The 18522-nt window shown below is 37.6% G+C and overlaps 1 protein-coding gene across 1 annotated transcript in view; it reads right to left on the bottom strand.

Moving 5' to 3' along the window:
- Positions 1-18522, bottom strand: part of ZSWIM6 (zinc finger SWIM-type containing 6) — a 186175-nt gene that overhangs the window by 64617 nt on the left and 103036 nt on the right. Inside the window, exon 2 of the mRNA XM_028505947.2 lies at positions 3751-4107. Coding sequence (XP_028361748.1) covers positions 3751-4107 — 357 coding nt within the window. The remainder of the gene's footprint in view (positions 1-3750; positions 4108-18522) is intronic.

The raw sequence follows: 18522 nt of genomic DNA, 5'->3' as shown, positions 1-18522 counted from the left end.
AGATGCTCAAATCTAAATCCTATCCTAATATTTATCTAGCAAAATAAAAGTGATGCTTTTCCTTAGAGAAAAATTAACTCTTCCTAACATTCATAGTCAAGACATATTTCTTAAAGAAAAAATACACCCACAATACCATACAAAAAAGTACTGCTTTTAGAAGTGGTTTAAACAATGCTTTATATATAGATGTTTGAAGGCAGGTGGGACCATGTAGTCAAATAACTGAAAAGACATTTTTAATCCCACCCCTACCAAGCCATTAATCTAACAGTTAAAATAAGACCCTCCAGGGAGCAGATTTCCCATTTTGTCAATTAAGGTCATGGCCTGCTTCCTACCTCTCCTTTTTTTCTTTTTTACCACTTGTCACTGGAATGAAGGCAAGGAAGGCAGCTCATGTAATTGGCCCATTTCCAGGCTGGGAGCAAATCTGACAATAAATTAAGTGAAGAGAAAACTAGCAGGATAAACTGCTCAAGTTCACTGTTCTCGTGAAGCTGTTCTCATACAAACGTTATTTGAAAAATCACATTGAGTCTAAAGCTAACCCGAATTCTGTCCTTGATATTTACTTAAATATATTTTTCTTCCAACATAATGTTATGTGAACACATCCTGCTCCCAAATTTAGTTTACACTGTTTCATGAGTCCCACTATTTCAACACAGAAACAGATTTTAAAAGCTTTAAGATAGGAAATGTTGGGGGGTCCTATCCTTCAAAACAAGGAAGACATACAGAACAAAAGACTGTTGATGTAGACCTCTGGTTAAACTAAAACTCAGAAAAGAAAGCAACCCTAATAAATTAAGAAAAAAAAAAGGAAAAAAAGAATGCATGGAAGTTTGAAGAAATGGTGTATCCTTACATCCTATTCTTCTGCCTCCACTGAACAACACTAAACAATTTAGCAGGGAGCCACAAAGGGCTCATGAGAAATCTCTAAAATGATTGTTAGCTGGCCTGAATTTTTACAAGGCAACAGGATTGAGACAGATGATATGACAGAGCAACAGGCCTACTTGCTGAAGTCCTAGAGTGCATGTGCTCTGGGTGGGTCCAAGGTACTTCTGTGGCAGAGTTGTTTACAATCCTGTTACTCAACATTGGCAGACTCTACCACGTAAAATGCTTTACACACCTTAAGTTAGCTACTTTAATAAAGCTTAGCCTGATATGGGGAGCATTAGAAGAAATATGGCTATGTGGATTTTCCTGTTTAAAAACCATGTTTAAAGTATCTTTTAGCATCAGGAGACTTGTAAAAGAATCCTCACAGCAGCTCTATTCAAAACAAGGTTCATTAACAGTGGAATGGACAAATAAATAGTGTTGTTCTCATACCCAGAATACGCTACAGTTGTGTTGTCCAACAAGGTAGTTAGTCACTAGCCCCATGTGGCTATTAAGAACCTGCAATGTGGCTATAGTATGATTTCAGATATGCTGTAAATGTAAAACAGACATTAGTTTTCAAAGACTCATTAAGAAAAAAGGGTAAAAGTGTATCAATATTTATGTTGAATTGATATTTATTAATATTATGATATAAATATGAATGGTAAATCAATATGTTGGATATAGAGATAAATGGAACCTATATTAAAATTAGTTTTACTTGTTTCTTTTTTTTAAGGTTTTTATTTATTTTTTTTAGAGAGGGAATGGAGGGAGAAAGAGAGAGAGGCATCAATGTGTGGTTGCTGGGGGTCATGGCCTGCAACCCAAGCATGTACCCTGACTGGGAATCGAACCTGCGACACTTTGGTTCGCAGCCCGCGCTCAATCCACTGAGCTACGCCAGTCAGGATTTACTTGTTTCTTTTAAAATAAGGCTATTAGAATAATTTTAATTATACATGTGGCTCTTATTGTATTTCTATTGGACAGTGCTAAGTGGTCTATTTGTTGGCCTGGGTTTTGGTTTGCTTTCTTAATCTGCACATTTATTTTTTGTGCACTTTTCTGTGTGCTATATCTCACAACTTAATAAGTTTTTAGAATTGATCTCCATACCTGGCTGGTGTGGCTCAGTGGACTGAGTGCCAGCCAGTGAACTGAAAGTTTGCCAGTTCAATTCCCAGTCAGGGCATGTGCCTGGGTTGTAGGTCAGGTCCACAGTTGGAGGCATGCTAGGAGGCATCCGATCCATGTTTCTCTCTCTGTTTTCCTCCCTTCCCTCTCTCTAAAAATAAATGAATGAATGAATGGGAGGGAGAGAGGGAGGGAGGGAGGGAGGGAGGGGAAAAGAAAGAAAAGAAAGAAATCATCTCCAGACTTGCTCTCCCCCTTGGGAGCATGCTGACTCCTTTCCCTTCTCCCTTTCCTTCCCCCACAGGAGGCCTCTCCTAAACTCTAAGGGACCCTATGAACTTGCAACCAGAGGAGGAATGGGCAGCAGCAGCTCATCCTGGTTGAACTCCTGATCTTGTCCCCAAGCCCCCCTTTCTCTGACTCTCCAGTGAGTTGATAGCAGCCCCGTCCTGGCTCACTCCTTTCCTGTTAGGTTTCTAGAAAGCCAAAGTGCCCAGGTAGGCTCTCTCCTGTTCTTCTTCTATCCTAAGCCCTTCCTTATTTCACTAGCCCCAGCTTAAAAAGAGAAGGAAAAGAAATAATCTCCAACTGCTTTCCTTCAACATTTATATTTGCTATACTAACAAATGAATTTGAAGAAAACCTAAAACAATAGGGATGAGTACTGACCGGCCCTGTATCTCAAATCAATACAATTAAAAGAAAGTAAAAATGTTAGGCCCCTGAGCTGCCTGGTCAAGATTATCACATTCTTCAACATACTTTTAAAAATTAAAAAAATGATGTCTAAATGTTTTAAAAACACAGTAACCTATAATTTAACAATATTATTTATCCTATATTAATGTACTATATGAAATAGGTGATGCATCCATCTCTGAAATGTTGCACATATATTCTTGTGAGTCAACATATTTGCAATGCATAGTTGATGAATGTGTTTACAAATAAATGAGATAATGTATGAAAAATTTAGAAGAAAAACTTTAGGGATTTCTTATACACAATAGCTATATTCTAATCTCTTTAAACAAGCTGTAATTTTTCTAAGAATAATTGTTCTTTTTTAAGCATTTACTTATTTTAAATTTCTAAAAATGTATTTATTGATATCAGAGAGAGACACACACACACATAGACAGACAGACAGATGTTGCTCTGTCATTCAGCCCATTCACGCATCCACTGGTTGTGTCCTCCATGTGCCCTGACCAAGGATTGAACCCGCAACCTTCATGTATAGGGACAATGCCCTAGCCAACTGAGTGTGCCGGTCAAGCCTAGAATAGTTTATTTTCTTAATTTGAGTCATGCTGTCACAAACTTCCTGCCTTGGAAAATAATTTTTAAAGAAAAATTCTTAAAAATTCTGATTATGCACAAGCTAGTTTACTGATAACAGCTGACATGGGTGAATTAACTGACAAAGTACTTCCCATACATGATAAAATTTTACCAAATATAAAAGTATGAGAGACAAGCTTTAACAAATTAGAGCTTTTTCTAAGCATGAAAGGCATGGTAGCTAGAACGCATGCAGCACTTCTTCAGAAATGTTTTCGAATATAAAACAAAACTTAGTATTCCTTCAGCTACCTAAGAACAATGCTGATGACCTGACTCACCATTTAATTCATTTTTATGAAGAGTTAAACTTATAAACAAAAAAGAATCCAGAAGAAAGCTATAGAATGAATGAATGTCTATACTCACCATGAACTTGGTTAATTTCTGAATTCTGGGATAAAATTTCATCTGCTAATTTTTGAGCAGTTGGCAAAACTTCCGTGTGGTGTACTGTGATCAAATACTGTACAAACTTTTGTAGTTGGTCTCTGTTCATTTGAAAGAGTGTCTCTGAAATGGGAAGATGCAATTTGACCTGATCTGGCTTGCGGATGCGGTATAAAGACAGTGCCACAACATGGGCACAATAAAATATGTCCTTGTTTCCACAGCTGCAGGTCACTGAGGTAATCTTGCAACGATCAAAGCTGATGGCCACGTTGCAAACAGTTTCTGGCTCCGATTGTATTGCAGGTTCTGTCACTGTGCCACTCAAGTGGAAACCTAAATGAAAGAAAGAGAGGAGAGAGTTTAGTCTCTGCATTCAAATGCTATGAAATATTCTAATTCTTTGAAATGTGCAGTACTTGACAGCACCAAGAAAAAATGACAGCTTTCATTTTCAAGTAAAAACATTCAGAGCACTCAAACCCCGCCCCACACCCTACAGCTAAACACAAACAAACAAAAAAAACAAATGGTATTCAACAGACATCTGAAGTATTTTACAGAGCTGTATGAAAACACTTACTGCATATACTACCACCATTCCTATAGGAAATTGTCAGACTCCAACACTAATAAGCCATCATTACTAGGCAACCACTAGTCTCCTTCAATGAACTCTAACGCCGAGGGGTCTCCCTCTCACAAACATTGACCAGAAAAAAGTTTTAATTAATAATACTTTCTTTAGCATATGTAATATATCCCCAACAAAGCAACATGGTTGAGCAGTGTCTGCCGACAGAACTGCAAAGCCTACCAACTCTCATGTATACCACAACTATTTTCTTTCATACTACAGAGTTAAAGCTGGCACAGATGTAAGCTGTTCAACATTCACATGCACAGGCACACAAAATCACCAAGTGACAATTGGCCTTAGAGGCCTCATAGCTTCAACTGAGAACCACACAGGAATCCTACACAATCTCCCTGACTGATGGCCTTGTGGGCACTGCTAATAATGGTCCAAAGATGACACACTCACCCCACACAGACAACAATTCTCCTTCGGAAAGCACAAGCTACAGCACACAGCCAACAAAAAACTGCCTTCTACCACCACTGTCACCAGTCAGTCCTGGCCTCTTGGGCCAGGGGACAAATCCTCCTCACAGCTCTTCCCTAAATGTATCTGGAAGGTTACCCTGCATTTTGGGGCACACCCACTTCAATTTCAGTTCCAGCTTCCCTCCCTGAAAGCCACATTCGGAGCCCATGGATACACCTTAAGGGGATCTGGGAACCTTCAGGACACATTACCTAAAAATTTCAAGTGCCTGACAGAAACCTGAAGCGACAAAATAAAGCCTTTGGCTTGCTCTCAGCCTTCCACTACATATACTACTTGAATAAAGTTCATCAAGCTCACCACTGTTTCTTCAGATTCCCCGTCATTCACAAAGGGCCTTCAACCATGTGGGAACTCTGCGAAGCTGCAGAGATATGGGATGGAAATGATGGCTAGATGACACCTGGGGTTCAAATGTGGGGCATCTGAACCCCACCTATTGTCTTCTTCTTCGAAGGAGGGTAATCAGGCTAGAGAGTTGGAGGAAACACTATTCAACTTATGAAAGATCTTTCACAGTAATATAATTTGATCTTGATAATTCATATTATTAACATTTAGTGGGAAAAGTGCTATAATAATTGTTACCAAATTAATCAATTTTAAAAGTGTTTCCTAAGAAAAAGTTACTAGTGTTTCTTTACAATGAGAAATTTTGAGAATTGTAATATGATAGAAAAACCTCTGCTTTTCTTTCTTCTTTTTTTTTAAAACTCTAGTATTTTTTATTTATTGATTGATTGAAGAGAGAGGAAGAGAGAAACATCAATTTGTTGTTCTACTTATTTATGCATTCATTGGATGATTCTTGTATGTGCCCTCCTAACTGGGTATCAAACATGCAACCTCCGCATATCAGGACAATGCTCTAAAGAACTGAGCAACCCAGGGCTTAGGCCTTAGGTTTTCCTCCAGAGTTTCAGAATGAATATTCCAGTCTCCTTTATTTCCTTTAGTCAAGAAGGTTTTTTGAAAAACCATAATTAAAGATATATAGCAAATATAATAATATATAAAAAACTTAAAATGTATTTTCCTGAGGAAAAGTCACTAATAAGTAAATACCCAAGAAAATTTTAAAAATTAAGAATAAGAGCAGTCTTGCATTACTATGTACCAGACGTACTGTACATCTACAATAACTAAAAATACATGGGACAAGCACAGATTAAGACAAAAAAAAAATCAATGGATCATAAAAGAGTCCAGAAAATTCCCAAGGACATATACTGTACATTTCAATCTGTTTTCTACCTGTCACATATATATGTGTACAATGAAACCAGTTATTACTGTAGGAAAACAGTTATTATAAACTGCCCATTTATAAAACTGATCTCTCTCAGGTTAACGCTATCATGTCTCTTCTTGGTCGCCAAGTCAACATCTTTGCCTCTCCATGAAAGTGACATTGGAGAATTTCCCCGACCACACAAAGGCAAAGCCAAGACAACTGACGATCCAAGAGTTCAACTAGTTAGTATTTAAATAGTCATTACGGCTATATAACATAATAGGTACTTTCAGTACCTATTTAACTACCAAAAAAGAGGCCCTTAGGAAAACTGATGAAGTCCTCAAAAAGTTCTGCAAAAATTACTTCTTCATTCATGTGATCTGTACAAGAAAGAAGTATACTGAATTTGATACTACAATTTATTATCCAATTTCATTACATTAAGCATTTACTACCCTCGTAAAATTTCTTAAAGAGCAAAGCAAACTATAAAATATTTTGACTGCCAAACAGTTTAATATATGAGGACACAAATAAACATATACATGTCTTACAGAGTAACACTTCATTAATCTGATATCATCAAACATTAAGGAGTTTCATTAATATTCATTTTCCAAGTAATTCTAGATTATTTTTCATGTACCCAAACTCCTTTAAGAATTTCAACCATTTTTTAGAAATATTTCTGTGTTGTATGTTCTACCCTGTTGCCCTACTTAGCTGACCATTTAGGGCAGGAGTGTCAAACTCATTTTTACCGGGGGCCACATCAGCCTCATGGTTGCCTTCAAGGGCCAAATGTAATTTTAGGACTGTGTACATGTAACTACTCCTTAACTAGGGGCAAGGAGCTCTACATTTGGTCCTTTGAAGGCAACCACAAGGCTGATGCAGCCCCAGTGCAAATGAGTTTGACAGCCCTGATTGAGGGTGGTAACCAAGTGAGTGAAACAGCGCTCCCTGTAACAGACAACTACAGGTGGCAGTAATCTCTATGTGGGCCTTTTTGTTATTCTTCTTCATTGTCAGCTATCACAATGGCTCCTCTCCTATACTGCTAGCCTTTTTCATAGCAAATGCTTTACCCCTAGGTCAGCTGCATCTCTAATTTGACTAGCTTTGTGACAGGGATTTAAAACTTAGACCTATTTATGTTTTTTTTGAAGGGGGATGTGTCCCCCTTACTTTAAGGATGGGGTAACTGATGTTCCTCGAGATGAAAGCTTTATTTTAAATATAGGAAAAATACATACAAACTTAAAGGACAGCTGGTATGTTACTTTTTAAGACTATGAAATATTGAGTCAGTATACAGTAATTCCATTAAGCCTCACTTCAGGATGGTATAATCATGTATTTTGGCTTCTCCAATTTGAGAAACTTTTTGAAATTCCACAAATTCACTCTCTGTGGGTCCCAACTCATACCAGAACACACACAGGAGAACCAAGGAGAATATTTCTCCTTCAACAACCCCTAAAAAGGGCTGGAAGACCTCTTTCCCCTACACCCTACTCTCCATCACCACCTAGTCTTATCTCCTCGGTACCAGATGACTTGAAACATCATAATGTTCCTGAGCAAGGATTTAGTCTTTCTGGCATTCTGACAAACAATGATGATCAGCTGTTTTAGGCAAAATCTCCTCTGGGATAGTTAGGTGCTGTATATGACAGAAGTGAGGACATAAAATGAGGCAATCTTCCACTCTATGATAAAACATGGATAATTAACTGTTTTCAAAGAACTGAAGAAATTATCTAAACCTTTTCTTATAAAATAATTATTTGACTCTACAAAATATAATGTCAAAGATAGTTAATCCTGTGAGCACAAATTATTTCACCATGTCACCACAGAGCCCAATAAAACTTTATATTCACATTATCAATCTGCGGGAACTCAAGAAAAACGAAAGACACCAAGGCACAACACTGCACAGGCCCTGGTAATAGACTTTGACTGGGTTCAGGTTCTGTCACTTAAAATACTGAGTGTTCTGGACATGCTATTATTTCACATCTCCAAGTCTTGCTCTATTTGTGTGCAAAATGTGGCTAGAAATACCTCTTAGGGTTGTTCTGGGATTAAAATAAAAATAACATATGTAAAGCACCTGGCACATAGTAAAAGTGCTCATTAAATTTTATTTCGCTTTCCTTCCCTTCCCAGCTGGAGAAGCAGGGGAGGGGTATTGGGTAAATTCCCTTCATCCATAGCACTTTATTTTTCTATGCTACTGAAATTGTGGGGAAGAGGGTCTCACTCGTGAGGTGCCTTGGGAAATAAGTGTGACCACAGAGAACGTCTGCAGGGAGAGGCGTGGCACAGAAAGGATAACTGGTGTTTGCTGTAAAACCGAAAGACGTTTGTCAGTTACACCTTTGCTCACTACAGCTCTTTCCCAATTTTCAGAGTAAGTTCTGCCAACACAGAAATAGTTAATTTGGTTGAAGTGCTACTTTCATACACAGGTAAACCAGAAAATGTAAGAGACTTTTTTTTTAGTAACCATTTATTATTTCCAAAGTGCTAAAATGTAAGATTCTCAAAGTGTGGTCCAGGGACACCCAAAGATCCCTAAGACCCTTTCAGGGTGTCTACAAGATCAAACTTGTTTTTCACAATTATACCTAGACATTACTGACCTTTTAAACACTCTCTCATGAGTGTACATTTAGTAAGCAAAAGGACTGTGGGGTCCTCAATAATTAAGAGTGAGATCAGCCCTGGCTGGTATAGCTCAGTGGATTGAGCACAGGCCTGTGAACCAAAGGGTCACCGGTTCAATTCCCAGTCAGGGCACATGCCTGGGTTGCAGGCCAGGTCCCCTAGTTTGGGGCATGTGAGAGGCAACCACACATTGATGTTTCTCTCCCTCTCCTTCTCCTTCCCTTCCCCTCTCTAAAAATAAATAAAATCTTTAAAAAACAAAAAGACCCTACTACAAAAAAAGAGTAAGATCAGAAAGATAAAGAACTGCTATTTATAATGCACTGCTAAGAAAGGGAAGAAATAGCTGCGCCTCGCTGAACCACCTTTGAAATGACATTATTTGCACTTGGATCTTACAGTAGGTCAGGAGTTAATAAGACTCAGCAAAGAAACGCTGAAGGGGCAAATTTCTCACACGCAGCACATACTCAAATAATCTACATTAATGAGGATTAATTAAGGTTTCTGGAAAGCAAATATTTATTTCTTCACTGATACTCTGAAATAAGCTTTCCTTGAAAGCTGATTTTCCATATCCAAGCTTAGATTTTAGCTGCATTTTAAAGAGACCCGTATCAGACTGGATATTGTTTTTAAAATACATAAAGAATTTCTAAAGGTTGGTCGTTTTGTGCATATATGTGTATGTGCTCAGTTAACTGAAAAATGGTTACAAACTCAAAGCATAAGAAAATGTTTAGGATTAAAATAAACTGGTAGACATAAAATAAATATACAGTAAAAACTACTGCTTTCAGGACACATTCCTTTCAGGAAAATATGCATCCTGTGCATGAGGCACTCAAGTAACATATTCTTTATTGAAAAAGGATTTAACAGAAGCACTGGTGTAGTACCTACACAAATATATATCTTACCCTTTTCCTAAATAAAAAGAACCCCCAGGGAAATTAAAGGCAGAAACTAAGGCAATGTAATGTTATGGCTGAAAGGGTGGCAAGGGTTGAGAGGTTTTTTGTATTTTTTTTAAAGCTAAGTCTAAAAAAATGCAAAAGTGTTAATATTAACACTCTCGTAACAAAGTATATTCATTGGTAAACTAAACCCACTATAACAGCTAAATGTACAGTAACTACTACCTGATCTGTGTCCCTGCTAAAACAGATGAGTTAATCATTGATCCTCCAAAATGTAACTTTTACTTTTCCTAACTCTGAGAACTACAGCACACAAAATCCAATTCATTGTGCTGCAATCATTAATTTAAAAGAACTGTTTTAATTAAAATTGTGCTTAATTCGCAGTACTGACATGTTAAGGGTCCAAGATGGAGGCGATAAACTCAACTCAAAAACCAACTTGTCTAAAATATGATATTCCTTCCCAACTACATAATTTTCTCAAAAGGAAATCCTAAATTAAAGAGACTGCATCCTGTGAGCTGGTTAATTAAATCCTCTAGCCCTAATTTCTAATACTAAGCTTAAACAGCTTATAGAAAGACATTAGGAGATTTTGCTGGCAATCATTAATGAAGTGGTTTCCGTCTTTCAGAAAATTATTTTTTAAAGGAAAAGCTTTAAGTCTACCTTAAAAATGCCTGTTTGGAATAGAATCGCTCCTACACTTCATTAATATTTGAGAGAAAGACAACGCAAATTAATGCAAAGACCAGACTGTAAACCACAGCACACCATATAAACAACATAAAAATTTACGGAGCATGCACTGGATGGGCCCGACCGAGAGTTCCCAGGGGCACTCTACTCAGTATCGGTTTTGTTCTCGTTAATGTAGATTCTTGCACCATTACATATGAGGATCTGTATGATCAGAGTTACTGTTAGATATGAATGGTGTTAGACGGTTACTTAAAATTATTTCTGAAAAAAGACATTTATCTGCAATGAACACCTAGAATGAGCACTAGAGTTTAAATGGCATGCGCTAGATTTTGTTTTTAATCACATCACTTCATTTCATCCCAAATTCTAAAGTACTAAGGGTTCCCCACCACTACCATTGCCATCAAGTAATTTTCTAGAACTGAGGGAAACAACCATTGCCCAATTTCAGATTTTGAGGGGGTAGACAGGGAAGTAATAAACAAGTTAGGAAGAATTTGAGTTACTTTAACAACTATAAAAGCTGAAAAGTTGCTTAAGAAATTAAATTATTTGCCCAATCCTTTAAATTCCACATTATTCCACTTTCTATGATGCCAACATTTTCTAATAGAAGCAAAGCAGTTCCCAGTCCTCTGTCCTTTTCAAAAGGACAGACCAACGCGCCTCCACCCTCTCTGGTGTCTGGGTAGCCCCAGTGCTGCCCCTTCAGTACTTGCTCTCTTTCTTCCCTCCCTGCCTTGGCGTTTCACCTGGGTCCCTAACTTCTGAAGTGCAGATTAAGTTTATTAGAGGCCTGTGGTGACCAAACACCAACTCTCAGCAGCACCTCTACACACCTTTGTCTTACTTCCCAGGGCCCAGGTCTAATTTGGAGGTGGGAGGGAGTAGAAAAAATCCCTTTTATCAGTTTATTTCTTGTTGTTCCTTACAGCAAAACAACCTTCAGAAATGCTTGGCTGTCTGGTTTTGGTTTAGGTGAAGGAGAAACTCTGGAGACTTAATTCTGTTCACCAGAACCAAGAGATAAGGAGAAAAGTGTGCTCAGACTGGGAAAGGAGAATGCAAACCTCAGTAGTCAAATTATGCCACTCATACTCTAGAGTTCTAGCCTGACTCCTCAATAGGAGCCCCCACATTTTGGCCCTAATGGATTCCTAAAGCCTTACCCCATTCCCAAGCTTTAATAGACTTAATTCTGCAAAGTGGGCATCACTCTCCCCTTTTTACAGGTGTTCTAGGAGAGGTGGTAGAACACCTCTGGATTAAGTAGGCCTCTGAAGAACTGGAAGGAACATGGGTTTTCTAAAATCCAAATGATAAATTTGTACGAATAAATCTTTCCACAACAACATATAAATGATTTTAAAGGATAAGGCAAATGAACAAATCTAGACACTTTAGTAAACACCGCTAATTTTTAGGACCCTTGAAGGAAAGGTACCTTTTATCTCTGTAACCCAAGGATCCAGCACAGCCCTTGGAATAACAGGTCAGGCTCTTGTAAGCTATGTCAAATGAAGGAACTCATGGCTTCTTCCAAGCAATGCTGCCCTGCACTGTCGGAGTCACAAGTGACTCAATGTTTTGGCTTCAAGCCCAGGATATGTTAAAATTAACTAAAAACCATGTCTGAGTCCAATCCTCTCTTATGAGTTAAGGTGGAGGCAAAGGACTGTGACATCATAGGAGATGGCAGAGGTCTGTAGCATCATTGTCACAGAGGACTGTCCTGGAGGAAACACTCAAGAAGCACTTGTTATATGGAAGAACATACATACAAACCCCTTTTACGCTCTTGGTATGTGGAACATACCGACTTGCGCTTCTCAAACTGGACTGTGCATCATCAGAAGCACCGGGAGGGATTGTTATAACAGATTGCTGGGCCCTGTGCCATCATCCCAAGTGATACTGTGGCTGCTGGTCCAGGGACCACTGACCTAGGAATTAGAATTACAGCCTTAACAAGGTTTTTCCAGTCAAAATATTCTCAACTAACCACAGTAAATAGAATAGTAAAGACTATATAACTTGTGATAGAAAGAATATATACAATTTCTAGCTTATGTTATATAACCTAAATGCTCCCTTTCCCATTCCAAAAATTTAGGAATGGTATGTTAAACTGGCCTGAGCATTAAGAAAAAAAAATGAGTGGGTGGGCTGGAATGGGAGTAAAGGACAGAAAAATGTACTTGAACAATGATTAAAATAAAATTAAAAAAAATTTATAGTAACAAAAATATATTACTAAGTAAAACCTTCATTAAAAATCTAAATTATTTAAAAATGATTAATCAGAAAGTATTTACAAAGAGATTAGTTTATGAGCCCCACAGGATTCCTCATTGAGGATTCTTTGTGTATTCAAAATGACTCAATTAATAAAAAAATAAATATATTGGCAACAATTTTAGTAACACTCTTTTTTGCCTTAGGCAAAGTATATCCTATAAGAAAGTCAGAGGCAACAGAATATGTAGGATAATACAAGGAGGTTGCATTTTAGAATTAAAACAAGATCGGCTTTCCTTCTAATTCCAACATGCATCTCAGTTCAATGACCTCAGGCAAGTAACTCAGCCTCAATTTCCGTATCTGTAAAAAGGAATTAATAATACCTGTCTTGCAGGATGGCCCCTAGGATTAGAATTGACAATGTATGTAAACCACAAGAACTTCTTTTATGGAATGCATGCTATCATCATTACTGTGTAAGAAATGCCCTGGCTGGTGTGGCTCAGTGGACTGAGTGTTGGCCTGCAAACCAAAGGGCTGCGGGTTTGATTCCCAGTCAGGGCACATGCCTGGGCTGTGGGCCAGGTCCTCAGTAGGGGGCACAGGAGAGGCAACCACACACTTATGTTTTTCCCCCTCTCTAAAAATAAATAATTAAATAATCTTTAAAAAAAAAGAGGGAAAAGAAAAGAAAGAAATACCGCATGCTCTTGGAAGTTTAGCGTTTCCAACAAGTGCACTAAAACCCTATCCTGTTAGCACGAGTACACACGCCGTTAGAGATGCCAAACTCCCGAGAGCATGCTAGCATTTCTATTACAATAATAGACAAGGGTTTCTTGTTGCTATCATTATATTCTAATATATTCATACTCCCAAATTAATGGAACTACTATCACTTTTTCATTTGTTCCTAATTTACATAGCACATTCCTAAAATGTGATTTGATTCAAAACAGAAAAGACAGGGTCTTAGAAGACTTAATTTTGTCTCAAAATAACTTCTAGTTTCAATAAGCAACAATTTTTCACTCTGCGCTTTGATGATCTTGCTACTAAAATGTAAAACACCTTTTTTATCCCTAACGTTTGCCTTCCATGACAAGGTAGTAGAATAATTTTTACAGCCCAAGTCCATCTTGTTGCTGAGCAGGAGACTAAGTGAAAGTTGGATGTGCCATCGAGGAAACTTGCAGTTCTTGTGGAAAGAGAAATGCCCCCAGTTTTTCGTTGTCAGTAATTTATGGCCTGACAGGCAGAGTGAAGTCAGAATTGCTGCTCTCCTAGAAGAATGCCAAGGATGCCAAGGAACGCTAGCTGTAGGGCTGTAGGTATCATTATCTCCTGTCTGTGACATCCAGCTGAGAAGCAAATCCTTCCTGCTGTGTGTCTTTAAGATCAGTGAGATAGACATATACCTTGGTTATGTGGCACATCCCCCTCCACCCCCCCCCCCCCCCCGTAAGTAATGGTGAGAAAAGAGAAGCAGAGATAGGTGATCTGTTCAAAATACAGATGAAACTTAGTAAGACATTCCCCACCCATACTTTGGAGCAGTGTGATTACAGGTAACTTTTTCTTTTCCTTCTTTTGGTTGGTGGGGGGAAGTGTTTTGTTTTGTTTTGTTTTTTTCCTAAAATTTCTACAATGAATACAAACTGCTTAAAGAAAAAAGTGCAGTGCTCAAATCTTGAGTGAAGATCTTACCACATAAATGATGTTCAGCACATGTTCTAGGAGCCTGGCAATAACCATACACCAAGTGCAAGCACTGATGTCATCAATGTGGTCACTGCACTACTAACCTGCCCAACCTACTCTGGCAAAAGGACATTTCCAGGCTCTCCTTAACCTATGTATGCTCAGGCCTCCTTAAGGCTCCAGCCACTCTCCAGAGAAAGAGAGGAAGTATAGCACTCAAAGTAAGGCAAGGCAGAGAGAGACTGGGCAACCTGTTCTGATTTCACCATTACTATCTATTTCCTGTTTCTTCTTTTCCCCTGTATTAAGTAAGGGAAATAGATTGTATTAGATGATTTCTAAAAAATTATGGCAGTACGCAGCAGTAATGGAGAGCTACCCATGGCAAGATAAAGAATGGTAGTTACCACACTGACTCACACAAGACCTCTGACCTGCCACAGCTGCTACAAAGTTGAAGAAATGGTCATTTCAATCACTTGGAAGCTATGGCTCAGGGAAGGGGACAGAAAAAGGGTAAAGGCTGCTGCAGTTGCAGTCATGTGTCTGTCACTGGCATGTGGAAAATATTTTTATAGCTTTCAAATTCAACATAAAAGAAGGTAAATACTTAATTTCTATCTACATAATCTTTAACCATCTATCTCTAACTGAGATTCTTAAGGCTTGATATCCTTTTGCTGTGTCCTAAATCTAAGTTAAAAATCTCAGATAAATATAGGTACAGGTACATGCAAAATGTATAATATCTAGAGTAACATGGAAACATAAAAGAAAGTCCATTATAAATGAAATGAAACAAATGAATCGGATCATTTTGTCTGCCTTCACTACTCAAAAGAGGCTGTATTCTTTCCCTTACCATCCATTAAGTATTATAAACATGAGCTTATACTACCCAACAACCACTTCCCTAATCCTCTAACTTGGTAAAAGGCAATGAACAAGTTTCCAGGGAAGCATCCATGAATAGCACAAGGGTTCCAGTTCTGAAAAGTCTGGTTGGATTACTGGGCAACTGAGATAGCTAAGAAGTCAGATCAGAGTTGGATTCAGAAGTCAATAAGAGAAACAGTACAGGCCCCATTTCCCAAATTGTGTTCTATGTATGCTAACAGATACTCATCTAAGAGTGGGAAGTCTCTTAAAGTCACGTAAGTTTGGATTAAGTTGCATCTAGCACCACCCTTTTGGAAATTTTGAATGAACATCAGAATGGTACATACAGAACTCAAAGAACTCATACAGTAAAGGGACTCCTGTTGAACTTTATTTATTAGAAGTTTAAAGAATGGTAGAAAAAGGTAAAAGGTCTGGAACAGCTACAGAAAATGCAGTTCAAGATGAGCAGCAGGGTTGCTAAACAGAATGAAAAGCTCAACTGAGAGTTTAGAAATCATAAATCATCATGAGTCAAATGACAGGCTTTTGTGACTTTTCTCCAGGAGTTTAAGCCCACCTGGACATGTGTGGTTTAAAAGCTGGAGATACCTCATCATCAATGTCCTCCATTTACAGTTAAAGAACCCAGTATTAATTGTTGTTGGAAGTCAATTTTCTTAAAATGCAATCCAAGAGAAAACACACAGTGTTGTCATTTACACAATTACAGTTAGAAGTTCACCTGGCATTCAGTTAACTAAAAATAACTTAATATTTGATTCACCAGATTACCACATATTATTTCCCCATAAAGTTCAAAGAAAGGTGTTTATGATATTTTACCTCCAAATCCTCAAAACATGAATGGCGAGGCTCAAATACCTCTTTGCAAGTCTAACATGCAAATCCTGTACGAGAGTTTATTCCACAATACACACAGAGAGATGGCCTCTGCTGCCCTATAAAAAAAAAAGACTGCTCAGGTCCTAACAGCACTGAACAGTACCTGGAACAGAGCCTGGTATATGATACATGCTCAGTATTTATTAAGTGGATGAAAAAATGAATAAAAACATAAACATTTTATTTAGTTGAGCACTTAAATGAAATCCGAACACTCTACTAAGTTGCTCTAGTGTAAGAAACTGCAAGATATATGTGCCCTAACCAGGAAGCATATGTGAAGGAGCAGTGAGAAACTCTTATTGATGATAATACCCTGTTTAAGTGTGACTTTTTCAAAATCTCACAAACGTGCCACTAATAATAAACACTGCATTAAATAACAACTTGGTTTTATAATATTTCTTCTGAAAGCAGTGTTTATAATGTTAAATGAACAGATATGTTCCATTTTAGCCTAGGAGAGTATTTCTGTTGGATGTGATGATGGTAACATATGGGAAAAATAAAAAAGAAATACACGTCTTGAGCCAGGACTCTAACCACAATTTGTCTTTTTAATATCAAATAACTTAAATAAAGCTGTATAATAATAATAATAATAATAAGTTACCAAACCTTAGGATTAAAAAAAATTTAATAATGTAAAATAAGAGAACTCTATGCCAATTTGTCTACTGTTCATTTTAAACAAGAAATGTAAGTCCAAATGGCTTCAAATGTAAAAGAGTGCTAATTAAGTAGCAATTATGTACACAGTGGCTTAATGTGTGTTTCAGAATCAAAATCTGCATCTGAGGACTGTCAGTATAATGAAATGAGAACTAACCTGGGAAAGAGACTTGTTTTAATCCCAGCTCTGCTACTAATTAGCTGTTTGACCTTGAGTCTTTGGCCTCATTTTCATATCTGGTCCCTTACCTTTCTTTGCTGTGGGGGGTCATAGGTCCCTTGAGACTCTGAAAAGGGGCACCCTCCAAAATAGGCACAAAATTACTCAGAGTACTCAGAATTTAGGATCTGTTATCTATTTATTAGGTTGAAGATTTCCTTATAGATTTCCTCCTAGACACTCTTAACTCTATACACTTTTCAGATTCTAAAGAAGCCAAAATCAACATATATATCTTGGTTAAAATACATGATGAAAACCTAGACTTTTGCCTCGAATTATTTTTTTTGCTTTGATTTATAATGAATTTTCAAGGACGTTTTTAAAATAATTAATTATATTTAAAATGTATGTTTTGTTTATTTCTAAGACATTTAGAAGCAACTGAAATACCTGCCTAAGTATCCGTATGCATGGAGGCAACCACACTAATACAAACTTAAGAGACTTATTATCACCCATTTTTGAGAATAGGGAGATTATTTAAATATAGCCCACATAATCCTGGCATCAAATGATGAAAACAAGAGCAATTCCAGAACAGGTTTTTTAATGAGAATTGAAGGGGGGAAAATGATAAATAATTGTCATCATGTACATGACCCAATGAACTATTTCACCCTAAACTAAAAATAACAGATATATGAAATGCAGATAGAAATACAGCACTTCAGTCCTGGCCAGTGTGGCTCAGTTGATTGTAGTGTCATCCAGTAACCAAAAGGTTGTGTGTTTGATTCCAGGTTAGGTAGGGCACACACCTAGGGTGCAGGTTCAATCCCAGTCAGGGATATGATCCCAGGTCAGGGAGAGAACGCAATCGATGCTTCTCTCTCGAGCATCGTTTCTCTCTCCCTTCCTCTCTCTAAAACAGGCAGTGAAGAAGTGTCCTTGGATGAGGGTTTAAAAAAAAACAAAACAAACAAACAAACAAAAAACCCAAAAAACAAAAAACCACTTCAATAATGTAAAAAACCAGTCAAAAGACAGGTAGTTTGCATTTTTAATCAATCAGAATGGTTATGTTTATAAAAGTTGCTTTAATTGCCTAAAATACAAAATATATTGAAGGCATGATCAAGGAAAATTCCATCATTTAAAACAAAAACAATCAATTGATCAAACAAAACCTCTGAGAAATACCCTGTGGAACTAGTTTTCAGGCTCTGGAATTTTCAGGAAAAGGCAAATGGCCATACATTTATTAATCAAGCACATTAGCTTAACAAATGTTTCATCACAATTCAAACTAATTTCTCCCGCAGCCTATGAACCCAGCTACTTGCAGCTGAAATAAATGTCTCTTTTAAATACAAAGATGGTCAGAAATTGGAGAAGATCTCATCTCCAACAGAAATTAATTTCCCTGCTTTAGAAAACCAACAGATGTTAGGACTGTAAAATACAGCAGAGAGGAGGACATGATAAAGGACAGTCACAGCATACCTTTACTGGTCCAACT

This window comes from Phyllostomus discolor, chromosome 3 (assembly GCF_004126475.2).
Source record: "Phyllostomus discolor isolate MPI-MPIP mPhyDis1 chromosome 3, mPhyDis1.pri.v3, whole genome shotgun sequence".
Taxonomy (NCBI): Eukaryota; Metazoa; Chordata; class Mammalia; order Chiroptera; family Phyllostomidae; genus Phyllostomus; species Phyllostomus discolor.
This window is presented reverse-complemented; position numbering and strand designations above follow the sequence as displayed.